At 41.6% G+C, this 18,135-nt stretch overlaps 1 protein-coding gene across 1 annotated transcript; it reads left to right on the forward strand.

The window, feature by feature from the left end:
• The first annotated feature begins 264 nt into the window (after positions 1–264).
• LOC310856401 (ubiquitin-conjugating enzyme E2 E1-like) lies at positions 265–17,059 on the forward strand. The gene is made up of 6 exons (XM_083761809.1): positions 265–362; positions 3,891–4,068; positions 6,528–6,578; positions 8,331–8,463; positions 12,307–12,454; positions 16,525–17,059. The coding sequence occupies exons 2-6, from the start codon at positions 3,920–3,922 to the stop codon at positions 16,620–16,622; spliced, it is 579 nt and encodes a 192-aa protein (XP_083617935.1). The 5' UTR covers positions 265–362; positions 3,891–3,919; the 3' UTR covers positions 16,623–17,059.
• The last annotated feature ends 1,076 nt before the right edge of the window (positions 17,060–18,135 follow it).

An 18,135-nucleotide genomic window follows, 5' to 3' on the forward strand; every position in this document is an offset into this window, starting at 1 on the left:
TCACAATGCATCGTGCTATAGGCTACTATTTTTGAAAATAAAGAAATGTGAATCGTTTTGAAAATAATATCTGTTATGGGGTTCACTTCCCTGGCAGAAAGTCTTTTCAGATTGGCTTACATATAAATCTGGGGGTCCCATGATATGAAAACGTTTGAGAACCACTGTTGTTGTAGGTCGCCTGTAGGCTGTCCAGCTGTTAATTGTAGGTAAGGTGGATTCACTTTCTCATCTTGATTCGATCGACTGTCAGCCTCCCTCCATCGCTACTGCAGGCAGCCGCGGTACTTCCGTTCCGTTCCGCAGAAAGCAATAATAGGCACCAGCCAGTCAGTGGTGGAGGTCCAGACACAATAGAGAGGGTAAGGTTTGGTCACAAAACGGCTTCTTTTGTTGCACATTTCCCTACGAACATTGTTAAACGTTATGTTTATATATATTTTACATCAATTTATGTTAGCATTGTTGACAACTAGACAGCGACTGATACGCAAGCAACAACAAGACCGTCTTGGTTTGTGGGTTGGTTGCTCGGAAATGGCTGTGATTATTTGCTGGACCGGAACAGTTCGTGGCTAAATGCTAAACGTGGTCTTCGTTGATGTACAGGAATGCGAATTTCTTTGTGTCTTCGGTTGAAAGTGCTCCATATCAGTATCCTATGCACACACATCACGTCGGTGAGTATCGCTCAGCGTCGTTAAATGATCGGGTTACGGTATTGTTAGCAAGCGACTTTGCCTGTTCCGTTCCAGCAAGTAGTCTGTTTCTGCCTAAAGTCAAGGCCTTGAAACCGGCTGGTTTTCGTTGCTGTTTGGGGGGACTGACGGGAATATAGAAGATCTACAAGCTCACAGCGAGTTTCGACGCGACTTGTTGTGAGCTTGTAGATTGGCGCGCGATACAATTGTACGACGAAAGGCTTCAATTTAACTGATTATTAATGAGAATAGTTCCACCATCTCAAGTTAATTGGCTCTTATGTCGCCGTATGTATAGTGATTTCATTAACGTTATTAGCTGACTTGTCATCCCAATGTCTATTCTCTTTACGGTAGTTATGCTGATATTCCATATTATAAGTCTGGATTTAATTCTAACCACCTATAATGTAATGTAGCCAGTAGCCTACTGCAATTGTCGGATTTAAACTCTGGCATGATTTTTGTTTATATCCAAGATTTAGATGTTTACGACATGGCAGTGGTCAGTGTCATATATATATAAATTAGTGTCATGCCCATTGGGAAGATGACCACCACATGCCCTAGCACTAGTGCATCATATTACTTGGATGGATGTCAGTATTGATGACATCAAAGATCACCGGGCTTTAGTTCTTTTTGCTAACTGATTATAAAACATTCAATATATGGGCATAAAAGGTATACAGACAGATGGTTAAAGAGATCTCCATTAAACCAACATTGCAAAGTTTATCAAAGAAAAGAACAGTTGCAAAGTAAAATATATTGGCAAAGATGTGAGACATAAGTTCCAGTGGGACTGGTTGACTTGGACAAAACGTTTCATTCGGGGTACAATGTCAACACACAACCGTAGGGATTGCTTCATAAAGGTTGATATGCCTCCGGGAAACGTGATTTGTTCACTTTGTTCAGACCTCATCATACATGATGGAACACAAGGATTTAAAGCCCTTGAGGATCATGTCAAATCCCCAAAACATCTGTATAAAATAAAAACTCGGCGGACAAACATTTTGGAAGTCAGGTTTCACCTCAAGCGCCAAACAGCATTGTCCAACACTGCAAACCAGTCATCTACAAAACCCCTCATTTTGATGATCACGTCAAAAGCCAAGAGTTATGTATCATATTAAATTTAACTAAATTAAATTAGAAAGTCTTAGAGATGCACATTATAGGGGTTCCAGTGTCAAAAATAGCAGTTTTGCAAGCTTTGCATCAATCGTCAGTCCTTTTTGGCAGTTCTACTCTAAAAATGAGGCTTTACATTTTGTGTAGGCCCTATTTGCTGTATAGGTAGCACTAGCTGATGCACATTACTGTGTGGCTGATGCACATTAGTGTGTGTGTGTGTGTGTGTGTGTGTGTGTGTGTGTGTGTGTGTGTGTGTGTGTGTTGCCTCCCCTCTCTTTTGTCTCTGGGGAGAGAGAATCTAAAGCTGGAGTTATAGACTTTGTGGTGATAATATAGGCTTACTAATCTTACTTCGAGAAGTTTAAGCATTCTAGTCAGTAACATGGCTGAAGCTATTCTGGAACATATTGCTTCTATTAGCATAATCCATAATGCACACCAGTAACATTCTGGTGTGCAATAACGTAACTGTAAATAAATAATTGCACACAATTCTCTTAGTTTTTTTCCCCCTCTGAGACCCACTTTCACCTTTTACTAGTGGTGCTAACTAGATAACGTCACAGGTGTTGAACCTGTACACAAGACATAAATAAAAATAAAGAACAGCAGCTTGCTTGAACCTGGCAACTTAAATATGGATTGCTAGCAAAGTACAGAGTAATGCCTCAAAGGCCCATCACCTTCTGTGTGATGCACCTTTTTTGTCTTTGCTTTGGGGGGTGAAGACTATTTCCGCCTCCGTCCGTTTATGCGTCCATGTGTCTCTGTGCAGCTAACTTTGAACATGCCGCTTTACATGTTGCCCTAAAACAATAGAACTGTACTGTAAGGTCATACAATAAAACATTCTTTCCTCTGAATTCCTTGTAGGAGGAGTGTTGTAGAGTGTACTGTATACCATGTCTTCCAAATAAAATTGCACATATCACTGAATATCAGTGAAACTAAATGAAGAGAATGTTGTGTCCAAACTGGTCGGCTCCAAACCAAAGCCGATTTACAAAAATACAAGTCTTGTCCACACTTGAATTGAAAAGTCACTTTGTGGAGCAACATGATCTTGTGGTGAACTGTAAACTAAGCCTAACAGTACGTTTTAACAGCGGGCAGGCATCGGCCGACACATAGCCCAATCGATTGCGCAAGTAACAAAGCACTACATATATGTAACAAACACTAATGTCCGTGTGTCAGAGAATACTCAACACAATTGCTATCTCTAGTTACTTGTGCGAGCAGAGCGCAAGTACTGTTTTCTGCTGCGTATGTCGGTGACTACCTCGGCCAGTCAGGGATTGTGTATTTTTGGTGGTCCCCTCGGCCAATCAGGAACCACCGTTTTTACATAAACATACATAGTTACGTCATCAGTCAATCGCTGATTGGCCGAGCGACGGCACCAACATACGGAGCCAATTAATTTGGCCGAGAGGGCCACCGACATATGCAGCACTCTGATTGGCCGAGCGACGCCACCAAAAATACACAATCCCTGATTGGCTGAGTGACAACACCGACATATGTGGATGACATAACCAATTTGAGTTTCAAACATGGGACACTTTTACATTGTAGTGGATATCTCAAACGGGATTTATATAGACTGGAGTATATATTTGCCATAAGTCTGCTTATGGCAAATTAAATAGTTTTTAAAGCAGGAAAACGATATGCACATCCCAGTTTCAGAACACGGTGCTGGACCCAAAAAATGTAATTGTTTTGACATAACTTAGAAAGGAGGCTGTGTTTCTATTTACCCGTTTACCAAAGAAGCTTGCAATTTACAATGGGAAAGAGAGTATACATAGGCAAGACATCCTCACACGTTGGGTGGTCTAGAATAGACCAGGGGTGTCAAACTGGTGGCAGAAGGGGGGAGGGATGGTAAGTTGACAAGAATCAGAGGTAAGTTGCGCGCTCTGCTCAAAGCGCAAGTTGGCAGCTCGACAGTGCATTTCTAGTTCTTGTCCTAATTTGGAATGGATACATTTGTGACATTGTTTTACCTCTGTAACTGTATCTCTCTGTACTTCACTATAGGTTCCTGCTTTTCTCCAATCCAAACCGGTATGTCGGATGAGGATTCACGTGCCAGTACTAGCTCTTCATCATCACCCTCGTCCTCCAGCCAAAACAGACAGAGGGACACACCTTGCAAGAAACGTGAGAGCAAAGCCATGAGCAAGACCTCCAAGCTGCTTTCCACCAGCGCCAAAAGGTATAAACGGCTATCATTGACTTGACTTTTCAGAACAAAATGGTTGAGAATTGAGATTAGATTTACTGGTTAGTATTACGTATTACTCATCACTCATTGTCCTCTATAAGGAAGGTCCCCATTAATTTCAAAATAAACTTCAAAGTCAATGGCTCTGGTCCAAAATTATGAAGATTTGGGAACTACAGAAATGCATACAACCAGGCCTGGAATCTTGTCATTTTAGGGGCAAGGTGTTGTCTGTTTTGTGAGGGCACAAAGGCCAAATGTCAGTGCAGGAAGGCCATCAAATAAAACTAGATTTTAGTCCATTGAAAAAAAGTTATTTAATTTAAGGATTAAGGTTAATATGTAGACTATCTGCAGTGAAATAAATTCATTTGCATTTACAATCTGAATTGATTCCATGCTCAGCCCTGCACCAATCAAAGTCACTGGATTGGTATAAAAATGGGGACTCGGAGGAAGAATTCAGAATCTTAACAAAAGACACTGGTGTCTACATGGCAAGAAAGAGACACTAGTGTCTACATATGACAAGAAAAAGACACTGGTGTCTACATATGACAAAGAGACACTGGTGTCTACATACATATGACAGAAAGACACACTGGTGTCTACATATGACAAAGACACTGGTGTCTACATATGACAAAGAGACACTGGTGTCTACATATGACAGAGACACTGGTGTCAACATATGACAAAGAGACACTGGTGTCTACATATGACAGAGACACTGGTGTCTACCTATGACAAAGAGACACTGGTGTCAACATATGACAGAGACACTGGTGTCTACATATGACAAGAAAAAGACACTGGTGTCTACATATGATTGAGACACTGGTGTCTACATATGACAGACACTGGTGTCTACATATGACAGAGACACTGGTGTCTACATATGACAAGAAAAAGACACTGGTGTCTACATATGATTGAGACACTGGTGTCTACATATGACAGAGACACTGGTGTCTACATATGACAAAGAGACACTGGTGTCTACATATGACAAAGAGACACTGGTGTCAACATATGACAAAGAGACACTGGTGTCTACATATGACAAAGAGACACTGGTGTCTACATATGACAAAGAGACACTGGTGTCTACATATGACAGAGACACTGGTGTCTACATATGACAAAGAGACACTGGTGTCTACATATGACAAAGAGACACTGGTGTCTACATATGACAAAGAGACACTGGTGTCAACATATGACAAAGAGACACTGGTGTCTACATATGATTGAGACACTGGTGTCTACATATGACAGAGACACTGGTGTCTACATATGACAAGAAAAAGACACTGGTGTCTACATATGATTGAGACACTGGTGTCTACATATGACAGAGACACTGGTGTCTACATATGACAAAGAGACACTGGTGTCTACATATGACAAAGAGACACTGGTGTCTACATATGACAAAGAGACACTGGTGTCTACATATGACAGAGACACTGGTGTCAACATATGACAAAGAGACACTGGTGTCTACATATGACAAAGAGACACTGGTGTCTACATATGACAGAGACACTGGTGTCTACATATGACAGAAAGAGACAAGAGGAGCTGATGGCGCATTAAGGCTACTGTGGCCTCAGGGCATGCACATTCTTTTGAGGGGCACAAGGCCAAACTGAGGGGCAACGACGGCCATGGCCTTCGTGGCCTCTGAAATGTCTGTCCTGCATACAACAATACCTGATACAAAACATTTGCCCCTACAACGTCTGGGTTTCAGAAATGACGTCATGTCACTAAGGTCACACTAAGGTCTCAGAGGGTCATGCTTTACTTGCCCAAAGGCATTAACCCATCTACTCTACTGTACAGTACAATACAGTAGAGGGACCCCCACATGGTAACTCTGTCATTTCTCAACTTGTTTCGGAAGCGGGGCGGCTCGCCTGAACCGCCCAGCCATCCTGGGCGCGTTCGTGTGGGTCTGGAAGTTCCAGGGACCCCTGGAGACCCCCACACAGAGTTGCACTACTCACTTCACACGGGTGTGATTTTTAACTTGCTGGGGCTGTGCGATAATATTACATTTTTGTTTGTTTGGATTTTTATATTTTTATCCCACGATTTTTTTTTAACCCATTTTTCACCCCTGTGTCAATTAGCTAATGTGATCCTGGGCTCTCTCTACACACCCTCCGCCAACCTAGTCCCCATATATGGGGGACATGGGGAGAGCAACGGACTTGAACTCATGCTTCCTTCATGCCTGAGTGTCCAAGTTGCTCCTTTACACCTGACAGGGGGGAGTTTCCCTGGTTGGACGTAGCGCGGAAGGAACACGTTATTCCAACCAGTTCCTTTCCCCTCCATTATGCTTTAAACGGTGCTTTAATGTTTGTTTTAAGCAGTGACATCATGTGGTGGCCACAGTGGGTGCCCATCACTTCACAAATGTGATTTTTGTGTGTTTGCAGGATTCAAAAAGAGCTGGCGGATATCACACTGGACCCTCCACCCAACTGCAGGTATGTTTCATCTAATCTTCCATTGATTTATTGATTGATTGAATGTAAACGGCACAGAGTACAGTCAAACACTTGGTCTTAAAAGGATAGCACCAAAAATAGTCCTTGCGGTCTTGTTTCCATTTGGGTCCTATGTGTTCAATTCATAAACATGACATGAAAAATAACAATTCAATATCATCACAAAATATAAATCACTATGAACAGAGTGGAAGAAAAATAAGAGGGGTGTAAAGAGGGGGTGGGGGTGATCTCCTGTCTAAGGGAGAAGATATGATTTCATCTCCCTTTGGCCTAAGGTGGATTTACAGGCCTGTTTTAAAGGAAGCCAGTGATCTGCCTTATTTTATGCCTTGCCTGTGGTGTATTCATTGAAAAGCCTGAACTGTGTTGTATATTTATTCAGTGGCATTTTTTTTAATTAAGCTAAGAAGCAACAATATTGATGTTGATATTGATTTGAAAGAGAAAAAAGTGAGAGAAAGATACATATAATCAAACTAGCGAAAATAACCGATCTACAAGCTCGAAATGTGCTGTAGATCACCATTTTCACTAATTTGTGATATTGTACAAGGAGGCCAGCTCAGTGGCCTTGTGGTTAGTATGCCTCATGCTACAGAAACAGGAGATAAGCTTCTGCTGTATGAGCCTCATGACTCACCAAGGCGTGTGTGTCTGTGTGTGGAGCCTTTTTTTAAGGGGTTAACAACATGCGATTAGTATAATTAACTACTAACTGGTCTGAATATTGCCATAACTGATGCATCAGGCTGAAACATGACAATGAAGCACAGTCTGGTGCATGGCTGACTGTCCAATAGTATTCATGCATCTTGAATCTCCTCCAGCACATTTAGATCAATACTTTTATTTCTTGTACTCATTACTCTCTGGGGGTGTTCCAAGACAGTATGAAAGGGGAATAAAGGTTCAGTTGCTTTAAGAACATCAATATGGATCTGAATGCATAGACTCATATCAGTGATTTGCTATAAAGGGATGCATCTTATGTCTTTAAAAAAGGATTACCAGCACTCACTTTGATCCTTTAAGGATTTCTTGTTTGTTCACGCTGAGGAAGGCCTGTGGGCCAAAACGGATAGTACACTTACTCTGCCCACTGTAGGGGTGTGTTCAACAATACCATTACCATATTCTCAATTCTCAATTCCTATTTAAGTACACACGAGACTGCAAATAGGTTTCAGAGTTAGAGTCGTGTGAAAATGCCTTTGTTGCTCGCTGCTTCTGAAAACCTTTTGGTTAATACTGCCACTTCCTGGCATGGAGTCATAACCTCTCTCACACAGGCGAGCAACAGACCCATCAGCTGACCGTGCGGTGTGTTAACAGTGTGCATACTGCAACCGTTTAACACCTGACTAGGGGTGCAACAGATTATTATTAAAAAAAACAAAAAAAACTGTGCTTCTTTATTTTTTGATCAATCGGGAAACATAATCAATAGAATAATCGTTAAATGATGATCGATAGTTGCAGCCCTACCTGACATCTGACCCTACTGATCTGCAGACGGTAGTCTGGACTCTGTATTAGTCAGGGCAAGTCAGTTTGGTGTATAGGGGCTAATGTTCGGGTTAATTTAGTGGTTGGACCAGAAAAGAATAAACTGAACCTAGCTGAAGGAGTTCAACTGTTATTTTTTCTTCCTAACAATTTTCTATTCACTCTGCTATCTGGTGAAATCTACTATACCATAGCGAGGCTGACATTTCTTTCTTCTTGCAGCGCTGGTCCTAAGGGAGACAACATCTATGAGTGGAGGTCGACCATCCTGGGACCGCCCGGCTCTGTCTATGAGGGAGGCGTCTTCTTCCTGGACATTGCATTCACACCAGACTACCCCTTCAAACCACCCAAGGTACTGAGTTCAAAATGTCACAGCTCACTTACCCATTGAAACCGGGAAAGCATCATTTTAGATATTGCCAACCACTGATTTTAGAAGGCATTTGTAGAATCGGCCTCGGTCTTGATGGGTTAATGCCACACTACCGATGTACAGTGCCTTCGGAAAGTATTCACACCCCTTCACTTTTACCACATTTTGTTTTGTTACAGCCTCATTTCAAAATGGATTAAATTCGTTTTTTTCCTCATCAATCTACGGTACACACAATACCCCATAATGAAAATGAAAATGAAAATGAAAAAAGTTTTTTCAAATATTTTGTTAATTTATTAAAACTAAGAAACTGGAAAAACAAGTAAAAAAAAAGTATTCACACTCTTGACTTGGTACTAAGTTGAGGCACCTTTGGCAGCAATTACAGCCTTAATACTTTTTGGGAATGATCCTACAAGCTTGGCACACTTGAATTTGGGGTATTTTCCCCCTTCTCTGCAGATCCTCTCAAGCTCTGTCAGGTTAGACGGCGAGCGTCGCTGCACAGCTATTTTCAGGTCCTTCCAGAGATGCTCAATGGGGTTCAAGTCTGGGCTCTGGCTAGGCCACTCAAGGGCTTTCACAGTGTTGTCCTAAAACCAATCCTTCGTTATCTTAGCTGTGTGCTTGGGGTCGTTGTCCTGTTGGAAGGTGAATCGTTGACCAAGTCGGAGGTCCTGAGCGCTCTGGAGCAGGTTTTCATCCAGGATGTCTCTGTACACTGCTCCATTCATCTTTCCCTCTATCCTGACAAGTCTCCCAGTTCCTGCCGTTGAAAAACATCCCCACAGCATGATGCTGCCACCACCATGCTTCACCGTAGGGATCCTCAATAAAAGGCACATGACAGCCGGGCGTCACAGCGCGCATGGAGTTTGCCAAAAGGCACCTAAACGACTCTCAGACCATTATTAACAAGATTCTTTGGTCTGATTAAACAAAAATAGAGCTTTTTGGCCTGAATGCCAAGCGTTACGTCTGGAGGAAACCAGGCACCGCTCATCACCTGGCAAATACCATCCCTACGGTGAAGCATGGTGGTGGCAGCATCATGCTGTGGGGATGTTTTTCAACGGCAGGAACTGGGAGACTTGTCAGGATAGAGGGAAAGATGAATGGAGCAGTGTACAGAGACATCCTGGATGAAAACCTGCTCCAGAGCACTCAGGACCTCCGACTTGGTCAACGATTCACCTTCCAACAGGCCAACGACCCCAAACACACAGCTAAGATAACGAAGGATTGGTTTTAGGACAACTCTGTGAAAGTCCTTGAGTGGCCTAGCCAGAGCCCAGACTTTAACCCCATTGAGCATCTCTGGAATGACCTGAAAATAGCTGTGCAGTGACGCTCCCCGTCTAACCTGACAGAGCTTGAGAGGATCTGCAGAGAAGAAGGGGGAAAATACCCCAAATTCAAGTGTGACAAGCTTGTAGGATCATTCCCAAAAAGTATTAACGCTGTAATTGCTGCCAAAGGTGCCTCAACGTAGTACTAAGTCAAGAGTGTGAATACTTATGTACATGTGTTTTTCCAGTTTCTTATTTTTAATAAAAAACATATTTGAAAAAACTTTTTTCACTTCATCATTATGGGGTATTGTGTGTAGATTGATGAGGAAAAAAACGAATTTAATCCATTTTGAAATGAGGCTGTAACAAAACAAAATGTGGTAAAAGTGAAGGGGTGTGAATACTTTCCGAAGGCACTGTATATCCAGTGAATCACAGAATAAGATTTATTTTAATTTTTGTTTTTAACTGCATAGCCTGTTTTTTGTTTGTAATAGCAGTCAATATTAGTAATGCAAAGGAAACTTTAATAACCTTTACTCAGGGAGTCATGCTGTGTAGATAGAAGTGAAGACATCCACATCTGCTCATAAAATATGAATTTTTATATATATATACTAACTAACAAAAAGCCATTGGAGAAGCCCGCTTTGCATAACATTTTGTGAAAATCGATCTTGCTGTCATTGTAGTCTCATGAATGGGTATTTCCTGGTGTTCCAAAGTGCTGCTTTTCAGCCACCAGGGGGCCTTTCACTTTTGCTGAGTCACAATAAGGAATCCAATATGTTACTGTTGTTTGATAACCGAATGTCCCAGTTCAAAAAGGATCAAGAACTGACTCTTCCGTGAACTTTTTTTATTATTACACATACACATGTTGATCTTTTAAATAAATGTCACAGAATCGGTGTTGATGATGAGGGGGTGGGGGGTAGCTAGTGAGATTGAGTCGGAGAGTGTACATGTGTCTGTTTGTCTTTCTCTTTCAAGGTTTCCCTTGTAAGCTGGCCATTGGCCAGTTCAAATCTTAATTGACTGTTAAATATAAAACTCGCCGGCCGCCTTGATATCTTTTGCATATTAATGCAACATTTTGTTTACAACCATTAATTAGAATAGCCTTTTTTCTCCTTTTTTTTTTTAAACGGTTAGTAGGGGCAGCCCGTATGACTGTCTAATCCGTGCACACCCCTAGTACGACGTAGTCACGTATCTGTCCTCCCAACACCACTGCATGATAGAGTAGTTATACTTTAGGAAACTATAAACACAGGAACAGCTGTAATAAAGTCCTGCCTGCTGTTTAAAGCAAAACAGCAAAGATATAGATTGACGCACAAATAAGTCTGTTTCAAGTTTAAGAACTTCTGGTCAGTAAATATGCGGAACGGGGAGAGAGTTGGAGATAAAAATACAGCAGTCCCAGCGTGTGTGCTTGTGTTTTGTGTTTTGGTTTCACTTGTTTAATTCGGGTCAGTGCGGTGAGGTGCGGTTTGTTGTGGCCTACATATCATTGATGATTTTTATTTGTGTGTGTGTGTGTGTGTGTGTGTGTGCAAAACAGACTATAACATAACCATTACAGATTACTCTGATCACAGTCACACATACAAGTATAGCATTTTTTTATCTGTCCACTGTCAAGGTTGTATTGGTGCCCCCGCAGCCCCCCTATATGTTGTTCATTTAAGGATTGTGGTGGCCCAATTAATATATAGGCTCCACATTAAGCTCTATATATCTGACCCCAGGTGCACACAACAGTCCGCATGGATAACAAGCTCAAACAACCATACCATGATAAAAACCTTCATGCATACAGACATAAATTCACACACTATAGGAGTCTAATGTCAATAATGAGTACTAGAGCACGTCTAGAGTTGGGCCCTTGCGCTGGTGATCCGACTGATATGGCCATATATGAAGATCTCTGTATCTGTCAGTCCGTGTCCCTTTTATGGGCATAAATCGAGATCCCTGGTGTCCTTAGTATATGGCCATATATCATTAATCTGTTCTCCAACATTGTGACGTATAATGCATCAGACCACTTACAGCACTAGTCTGCAAAATCATTGCGCCCATACAAATACAAACTGCATGATACATTTGAAAGCATGACATGTAGTTTATGAGAATTATGACATTCCCCATGACAATGTAGTATATATTTCTGCGTAGTGTGCAGGCTTTTGCACTTTGCAGACCAGTGTGGTAACAAACCACAGGATCTATATAACATTGCATGTATGACCTAAGCATGTTCATGGTCAGACATCATGCAATATCCTTGTCATCATGATCTGCAGTTTTTTTGTCATCAAGTAGCTGCAGATGAGGGGGGAACACTGTTGTCTGCCTACATGTGTAGGTAAATTTAGGTTAGTTCCAGAGAATTGTAGAATCTATGCACATTGAGGCTGTTCTGGTAGTTGTAGTGGTCCAAACACCTTACCAAGACACTTTATGATGTTTTTCCTTACATTTGTTACAGTACCCAGTGTTGTCTCTGTCTTGCCAGGTGACGTTTCGTACGAGGATCTACCACTGCAACATCAACAGCCAGGGGGTGATCTGTCTAGACATCTTGAAGGACAACTGGAGCCCCGCACTCACCATCTCCAAGGTGTTGTTGTCCATCTGCTCCCTGCTCACAGACTGTAACCCAGGTAAGGCTGTGGCTAGTTAATTGCATTTTCAACCTTTTTGCCCTTGCAAGATTCTAGCCTACCCAGTCTAGAATCGTAAACATTTCATGCCAAAAGTGGCCTTCTCTACTATCAGATGTAGGGTTTGGATACCAGTGCAAAATTAAAATGGTGTCGGTGTCTGAAACTAATAAAAGGCACAAAACTATGGTACATCAATGATCAATGTTGCTTTACATCAACGAATATTGCAATAGATTATCTCTGCCCACAAACAAGCTGTCACGGCAATTGTCATCCTTGTTTGGTTAGCTGGGCATTAAACCTAGACCCTTGTAAAACATTAATAAGTAGAGTTTCAATGTTTGTATAATGTTTGTTGTGCAAGGGACAATTGTCCCGCTTATTACATGGCTACTCGATAAAGTAATTAATAAATTGAACCAAAAGTAACAACAGAAAGGTTTCATTACTTGCGTTAATGAAAGTATTCCATTATTTTATGCCAGGTCACAGTACATCCAGTGCAATGTGTCGCCTCGGAGATCAAAGAAGTGTTGATCAAATAGAATCAATTTTCGGTTACTATTTTTCGCTTCAAATGTTTTCAAAAACATTCTTGAGAGCAATTTTTGGCTGTACACAGGGCTCGACGCTTAGCATTTTTCCAAGTAGCACGTGTGCGCCTAAGTTGAAAAATCTAGTAGCGCACAAATTATTTTAGGAGCACGATGAAAAATGGGGCGCTAGCCCCTCCTATATACAGCCTTTGTCCCCACACATCTCAAAATGAGCCATTGACAATCAACAGAGAAATTACGTCAAAATTCTGCTAAATATGACATAAATTAAACACCATTGACATTGAAGGGAAAATGTATGTCATATGTAAACGAGCAAATCAGCTAACCAATCACAGGCAACAGGCATTCTGATTGGCCAGTATGAGATGATATCTGATGTATGATGACAAGAGCGCCCCTCACTTAACATGGGTGTGATCTTTCTTTAATGAAGTGATATGAGGTAGGGGTGGAAAATAATGTCAAAATATTATATCACTATCTTTTCAGCAATTATCACAAAATAGTGATATTCATCATGATATCATTGTTATGTTTGTTTTCATATAATCTATAATCAATTTGTTTTATGCTAATACTTTGTAGATAGATCGATAGTAGCTCTGTTCCATACCTCTAATACGTGCAACACATTAGAGCTATGGGCCAGAGCTAGATAGATAATATGTTGCTCAAGTCATGGATCATGGATGGATACAGGCTATCCGTTTTTATCCTTCTGTTTTCTATCATGTTAGTGTGACATTCAGACAGTGCAGAGGCTGCTCGATGGTGAATTAGTATTGTAACATTCTCCTTGGCTTTGACTGACTGATATTAATACGGTAATCCAGCCAGTTCGGTCATTCGCATTATCATTTATGCTGGGCACACGCTTTTGTAAGCAAACGCTAAGCAAGGGTTGTTCAATCCGTCCACTCCGTGTGTGTGTGTGTGTGTGTGTGTGTGTGTGCGCGCGCGTGCGTGCACAGCTGCACGCTGTTTCACCCGCGTTTGGTTAAAAGTAAGTTACGTTTGAACTTTGAGCATTACAAACAGACTTTGCAAATAACGTGTCGGGGTCCAAGCAATTCCTTCTGACTCTGTGCTATCATGCTAATGCTATCCCGCTCTGACTTATTTTCTGACTGCCGCTGCTGACAGACAGAAAGCAGTGACAGGGAAGAGAGCACGGAGCAACAACACAGTGAGGGGAGGGGCGGTGGGAGCAAAGGGGACAGATCTTCAAACGAACACCGCATTGAGCCTCGACACGTTGTTAGCTTGTAGCTCTTCTCTTTTTGGCGAACGACACCGCCGTTCAGAAATATAAATTTAGGTATAGAACCGCGACTATAGAATGTGCACTTGCTGTAGACAGAGACTTGTCTTTATCACGATTGAATGGTCAAATCCTGTAGTCGCACCTGTGCGACAAATTTAATTTTACAAGTCGCACGGTGATATTTTTAGTCGCAAATGCGAGTACCTAGTCGCACTGTCGAGCCTTGGCTGTACACGATGTGTGTAATGTATGTTTATGGCTGCCATGTTGGGTACGATGAAAATCAAGCAGCACAGCAGGTGTCGCTCTGAGCCTTGGATTAGATTGTGGTCTGTTATTGAGTCCAGTGCCAGTGGTCATTATCGAGAAATAACACACCGCTAAATTCAGTGATCGACCAATTGGAATCGAGCATTCAACCAAGCCGTGTAATAAGGTGTTGTAAATAGAGCACCGAAGTCTGACGTCACTTTCAGTAGAGGTCGTCAGTCCCCAGGTTCATGTATTTGTTTAGTTGCATTGAAATCCCCATTGAGGCGATTTTAGATCGCCTCATATAACAACTGTGTTTGAAAAATACACATGTCACCCCGGCCGCTTCACTCATATGGATATGAAGAATCAACTGACTGAGAGAAAACGCTAATGTTACTGCTGCTGAATTACCGATAGTTAGATTTTCGCTAGAAGCAGACTATATCATATATGAGTGACTGACTGTTGCAAACGATACAGAGACACCTCCCTGACAATAACGCCGAGACAGCTTGTTTATTTTTGGACCACAACGCTTATAGTAGACGATATTAAGATCACCCCATGTTATTCTCCATAGAGAAATTACTTCCGCGAACCAGGGGAATCGTCAGGATGAGCTAGTTACGTCAGGACTTCGGTGCTCTATATGTCTTCACAGTAATCGTAGCCCCTACAGTGGTGCTGCTAAAGTCGCTTCCTGTGTTTAATAAAGCTTTTTTCCTACCCCATCTAAGACCAGTTACTGATAACCAGTAACTAGTTATCGTTACTAGTTACTCAGCGGCAGCATGTTGCCTGTTTGTGTTTGCTTGTGTGTATGGCGGTAAGTCCCGCCCAACTCTCTCTGATTGGCTTACCCCAATCATTACTCCTCTCTGCCACTTTCCCTTTCTTGGGAACGTGCTGTCATGTTAGTGTGAGAGGACATCGCCTGTAGGTTCGAGATGACAGATACTCCGGAGGGCGAAACGGTTCAGTCGGATCACAGATGCAGTATAACGTAACGCACACACAGTAACTATAACGGCATTACTGAATGGTAAAAGGTAGCTACATACATAGTTGCCACTACGCTGACCGAATCACTGCTTTTCGCGTTGAGTAAAAAACGATCTGATTGGACCAAAACTGTACACCCACTCCTGAAGCGTATTATTGGAATGCCGTTGAGCCACGACGGGGATGTAAACAAATGGATTTGATTTTGTTCGCTTGTCGCTAAAAACATACACAATGGACGTGTTTGAGGGAGACACTTTAGAAGACACTTACAAACGAAACCTTGCAAGATGTCCTCGCGAGAGTTGGGAACGCCGTAGTACTGCTTCAGTATATCTCCAACCAAAATAGTACTAATAATACTAATTTAAAAGACTAAAATAAAACCGCATGAGTTTTCCTGATGTCAGACATAAACTGTCAGAATCAGCTTTTGTTGTGTTGGTTTATGTGCTAAAAGAGTGATTTTGAGAGCTGTTCCCCCATTACAATGGAAGTCAATGAGCGACTATTCTTATTTCTTAAATTGCTAATAAACAACACAATGGAGCGAAATAACTCATGGAAGGGACTAGTTTGCCCATAATAAGGTAAGAAAACAACTCAAACCTCTAAAAAAGTGGCTTTACCCGTTTACTCTGTTTTATGCTTGGAGCCATTTGCAAAAATATTGTTTATGTAGAAGTAGTAGCCACATACCAATCAGAAGCCACAGGTCCATTTCACCCTTTTACATGTCCCGCCTACCTTGGAGATGGGGGTCAGTTTTAGTTAATCAAATCGTAAAGCCACTCAGTTAGATCAAAACATCTCTTTCCAGTCAAACAGAAATGGAGATTTCTGCAGAACAAAATGTTGTACATCCTATTTAGTGCTTTAGTACTCCAGATTTGTTTTAAAGACTCCTTTGCCGTTTCTTTCTTTTTTTTCTAATTATAATTAGATTGTGTGTCTAAACTAAATATGAATTCTTCTTTTCATCTTAGCTGATCCCCTTGTTGGAAGCATTGCCACCCAATACACGACCAACAGAGCGGAGCATGATCGAACAGCCAAACAGTGGACAAAGCGATACGCAACATAAGCCCACAAGAGGACAGCAGTGTGTGTGTGGTGGGGTGGGAGGAAGGTGAACTCTAAACAGTTTGTGTTTGGGGGGGTATTTCTATTTCAGATTTTTAGTACTTTATTGTCTGGTATATTTTTTTGCTTCTTGATTAAGTTATCTCCTCAAATATGGTAATAAAGACAACAGTTGAAAAGGAACATTTTGTTTACGTCCCTTCTGTTTGGAAATGATTTGCTTTTTCAGATGTGGAATTATATTTTATGAGGATGTATGCCAGATATATTGTTGAACCATTTGTAATCAGTCAATTTTACATTTATCAGCTATGACTGATAATTATTTTACAGCAACCATGTCCTGAAGTGTTTTTTGTTTTGTTTTTATCTTGTGGTCGGTGGATAAATGTAATCACAATGGTCATTTTCATTAAAGAGGATTGAGATAAAAAGCTGGTTCAAAGTTTGTCTCTACAACTTTGTGTATCCCACATTTTGACACAAGACCAGCTACAGACACATGCATGTGTCTCAGTCATGACATGACTCATTGGTGGTAATGTTATCCTCTGACTGACTGGACAGTTGACTTTAGTGTTTACAACTGTGTTAACTAGTAAAGTAAAGTTCTTTGTTTACCCAGGGAAGTGGACAAAGCTCAAGATGCTTGTTTACAGCCACACCCTGCTCATAGAACATTTCATGGTAGGGGTTCAATGCCTTGCTCAAGGGCACTTCAGCGGTGGTAATTTTAACGTGCCGGTCCAGGGATTCGAACTGGCGACCTTCCGGACCTGTTCCGGTATCAAGACCGCTCCGCAAACCGTTCGGCCACAGCTGCCCCCTGAACTGTAATGATTCTTATCTAAGTACTCGGACCCTCGTCTGGTTCTGGTGTGTGACGACCCTTGACATTTCCATGGTTCGGACAGACGGACATACGGGCAGGCCTGCTCCGGGAGAACGAGATTAACATGACACAGAGACTTGGTTCACATTAATTCATTCACAAGGTTTATTACACTTACAGGATCATTATATAGCTTGGATACTTCATGTCCTACTGACGTCACTGACTAGACATCACAATCACTGCCTGCAGCACGCGGCCTTCAGCGTGCCCCTAACACAGCCCTAGAGTATGTTACAGTTCAGGCAGTGCACCATACATATAACTTAGTACATTGCATATTCACGTACACGTACCAAGTATCATTACACAGCATGTTGGATATTACAACATGAACTAGTAGCTGAATCAACAGTTTTTAGATATGAAGATATCGCACAGTATAGGTGAGGTTATTAAGCGTAGAGAAAATGAACTTGACGTGAAATAAACTAGGACTTTAAACACAATTGTCAGTTTTGGGAACTTGGAAGTCATTGGGATATATGTTAATTTCTGCTACAGCAGGTATTTCATCTTTATTCGACCGCAGATATATATATATATATCATGCACCAAAAAAATCACGTTTTATTTGACAGCCGCAACATGTGGCCAAGTCTTTCCAACAGCAGCCTCACGT

This window comes from Protomyctophum parallelum, assembly GCF_964188405.1.
Source record: "Protomyctophum parallelum genome assembly, chromosome: 3".
Taxonomy (NCBI): Eukaryota; Metazoa; Chordata; class Actinopteri; order Myctophiformes; family Myctophidae; genus Protomyctophum; species Protomyctophum parallelum.

Bases quoted from the DNA above. Each gene is read 5' to 3' on its own strand.
- LOC310856401 (XM_083761809.1), top strand. From the start codon at position 3,920: ATGTCGGATGAGGATTCACGTGCCAGTACTAGCTCTTCATCATCACCC. The intron at 4,069-6,527 runs GTATAAACGGCT...GTGTGTTTGCAG, and splicing joins CTTTCCACCAGCGCCAAAAG to GATTCAAAAAGAGCTGGCGG. The intron at 8,464-12,306 runs GTACTGAGTTCA...CTGTCTTGCCAG, and splicing joins ACCCCTTCAAACCACCCAAG to GTGACGTTTCGTACGAGGAT.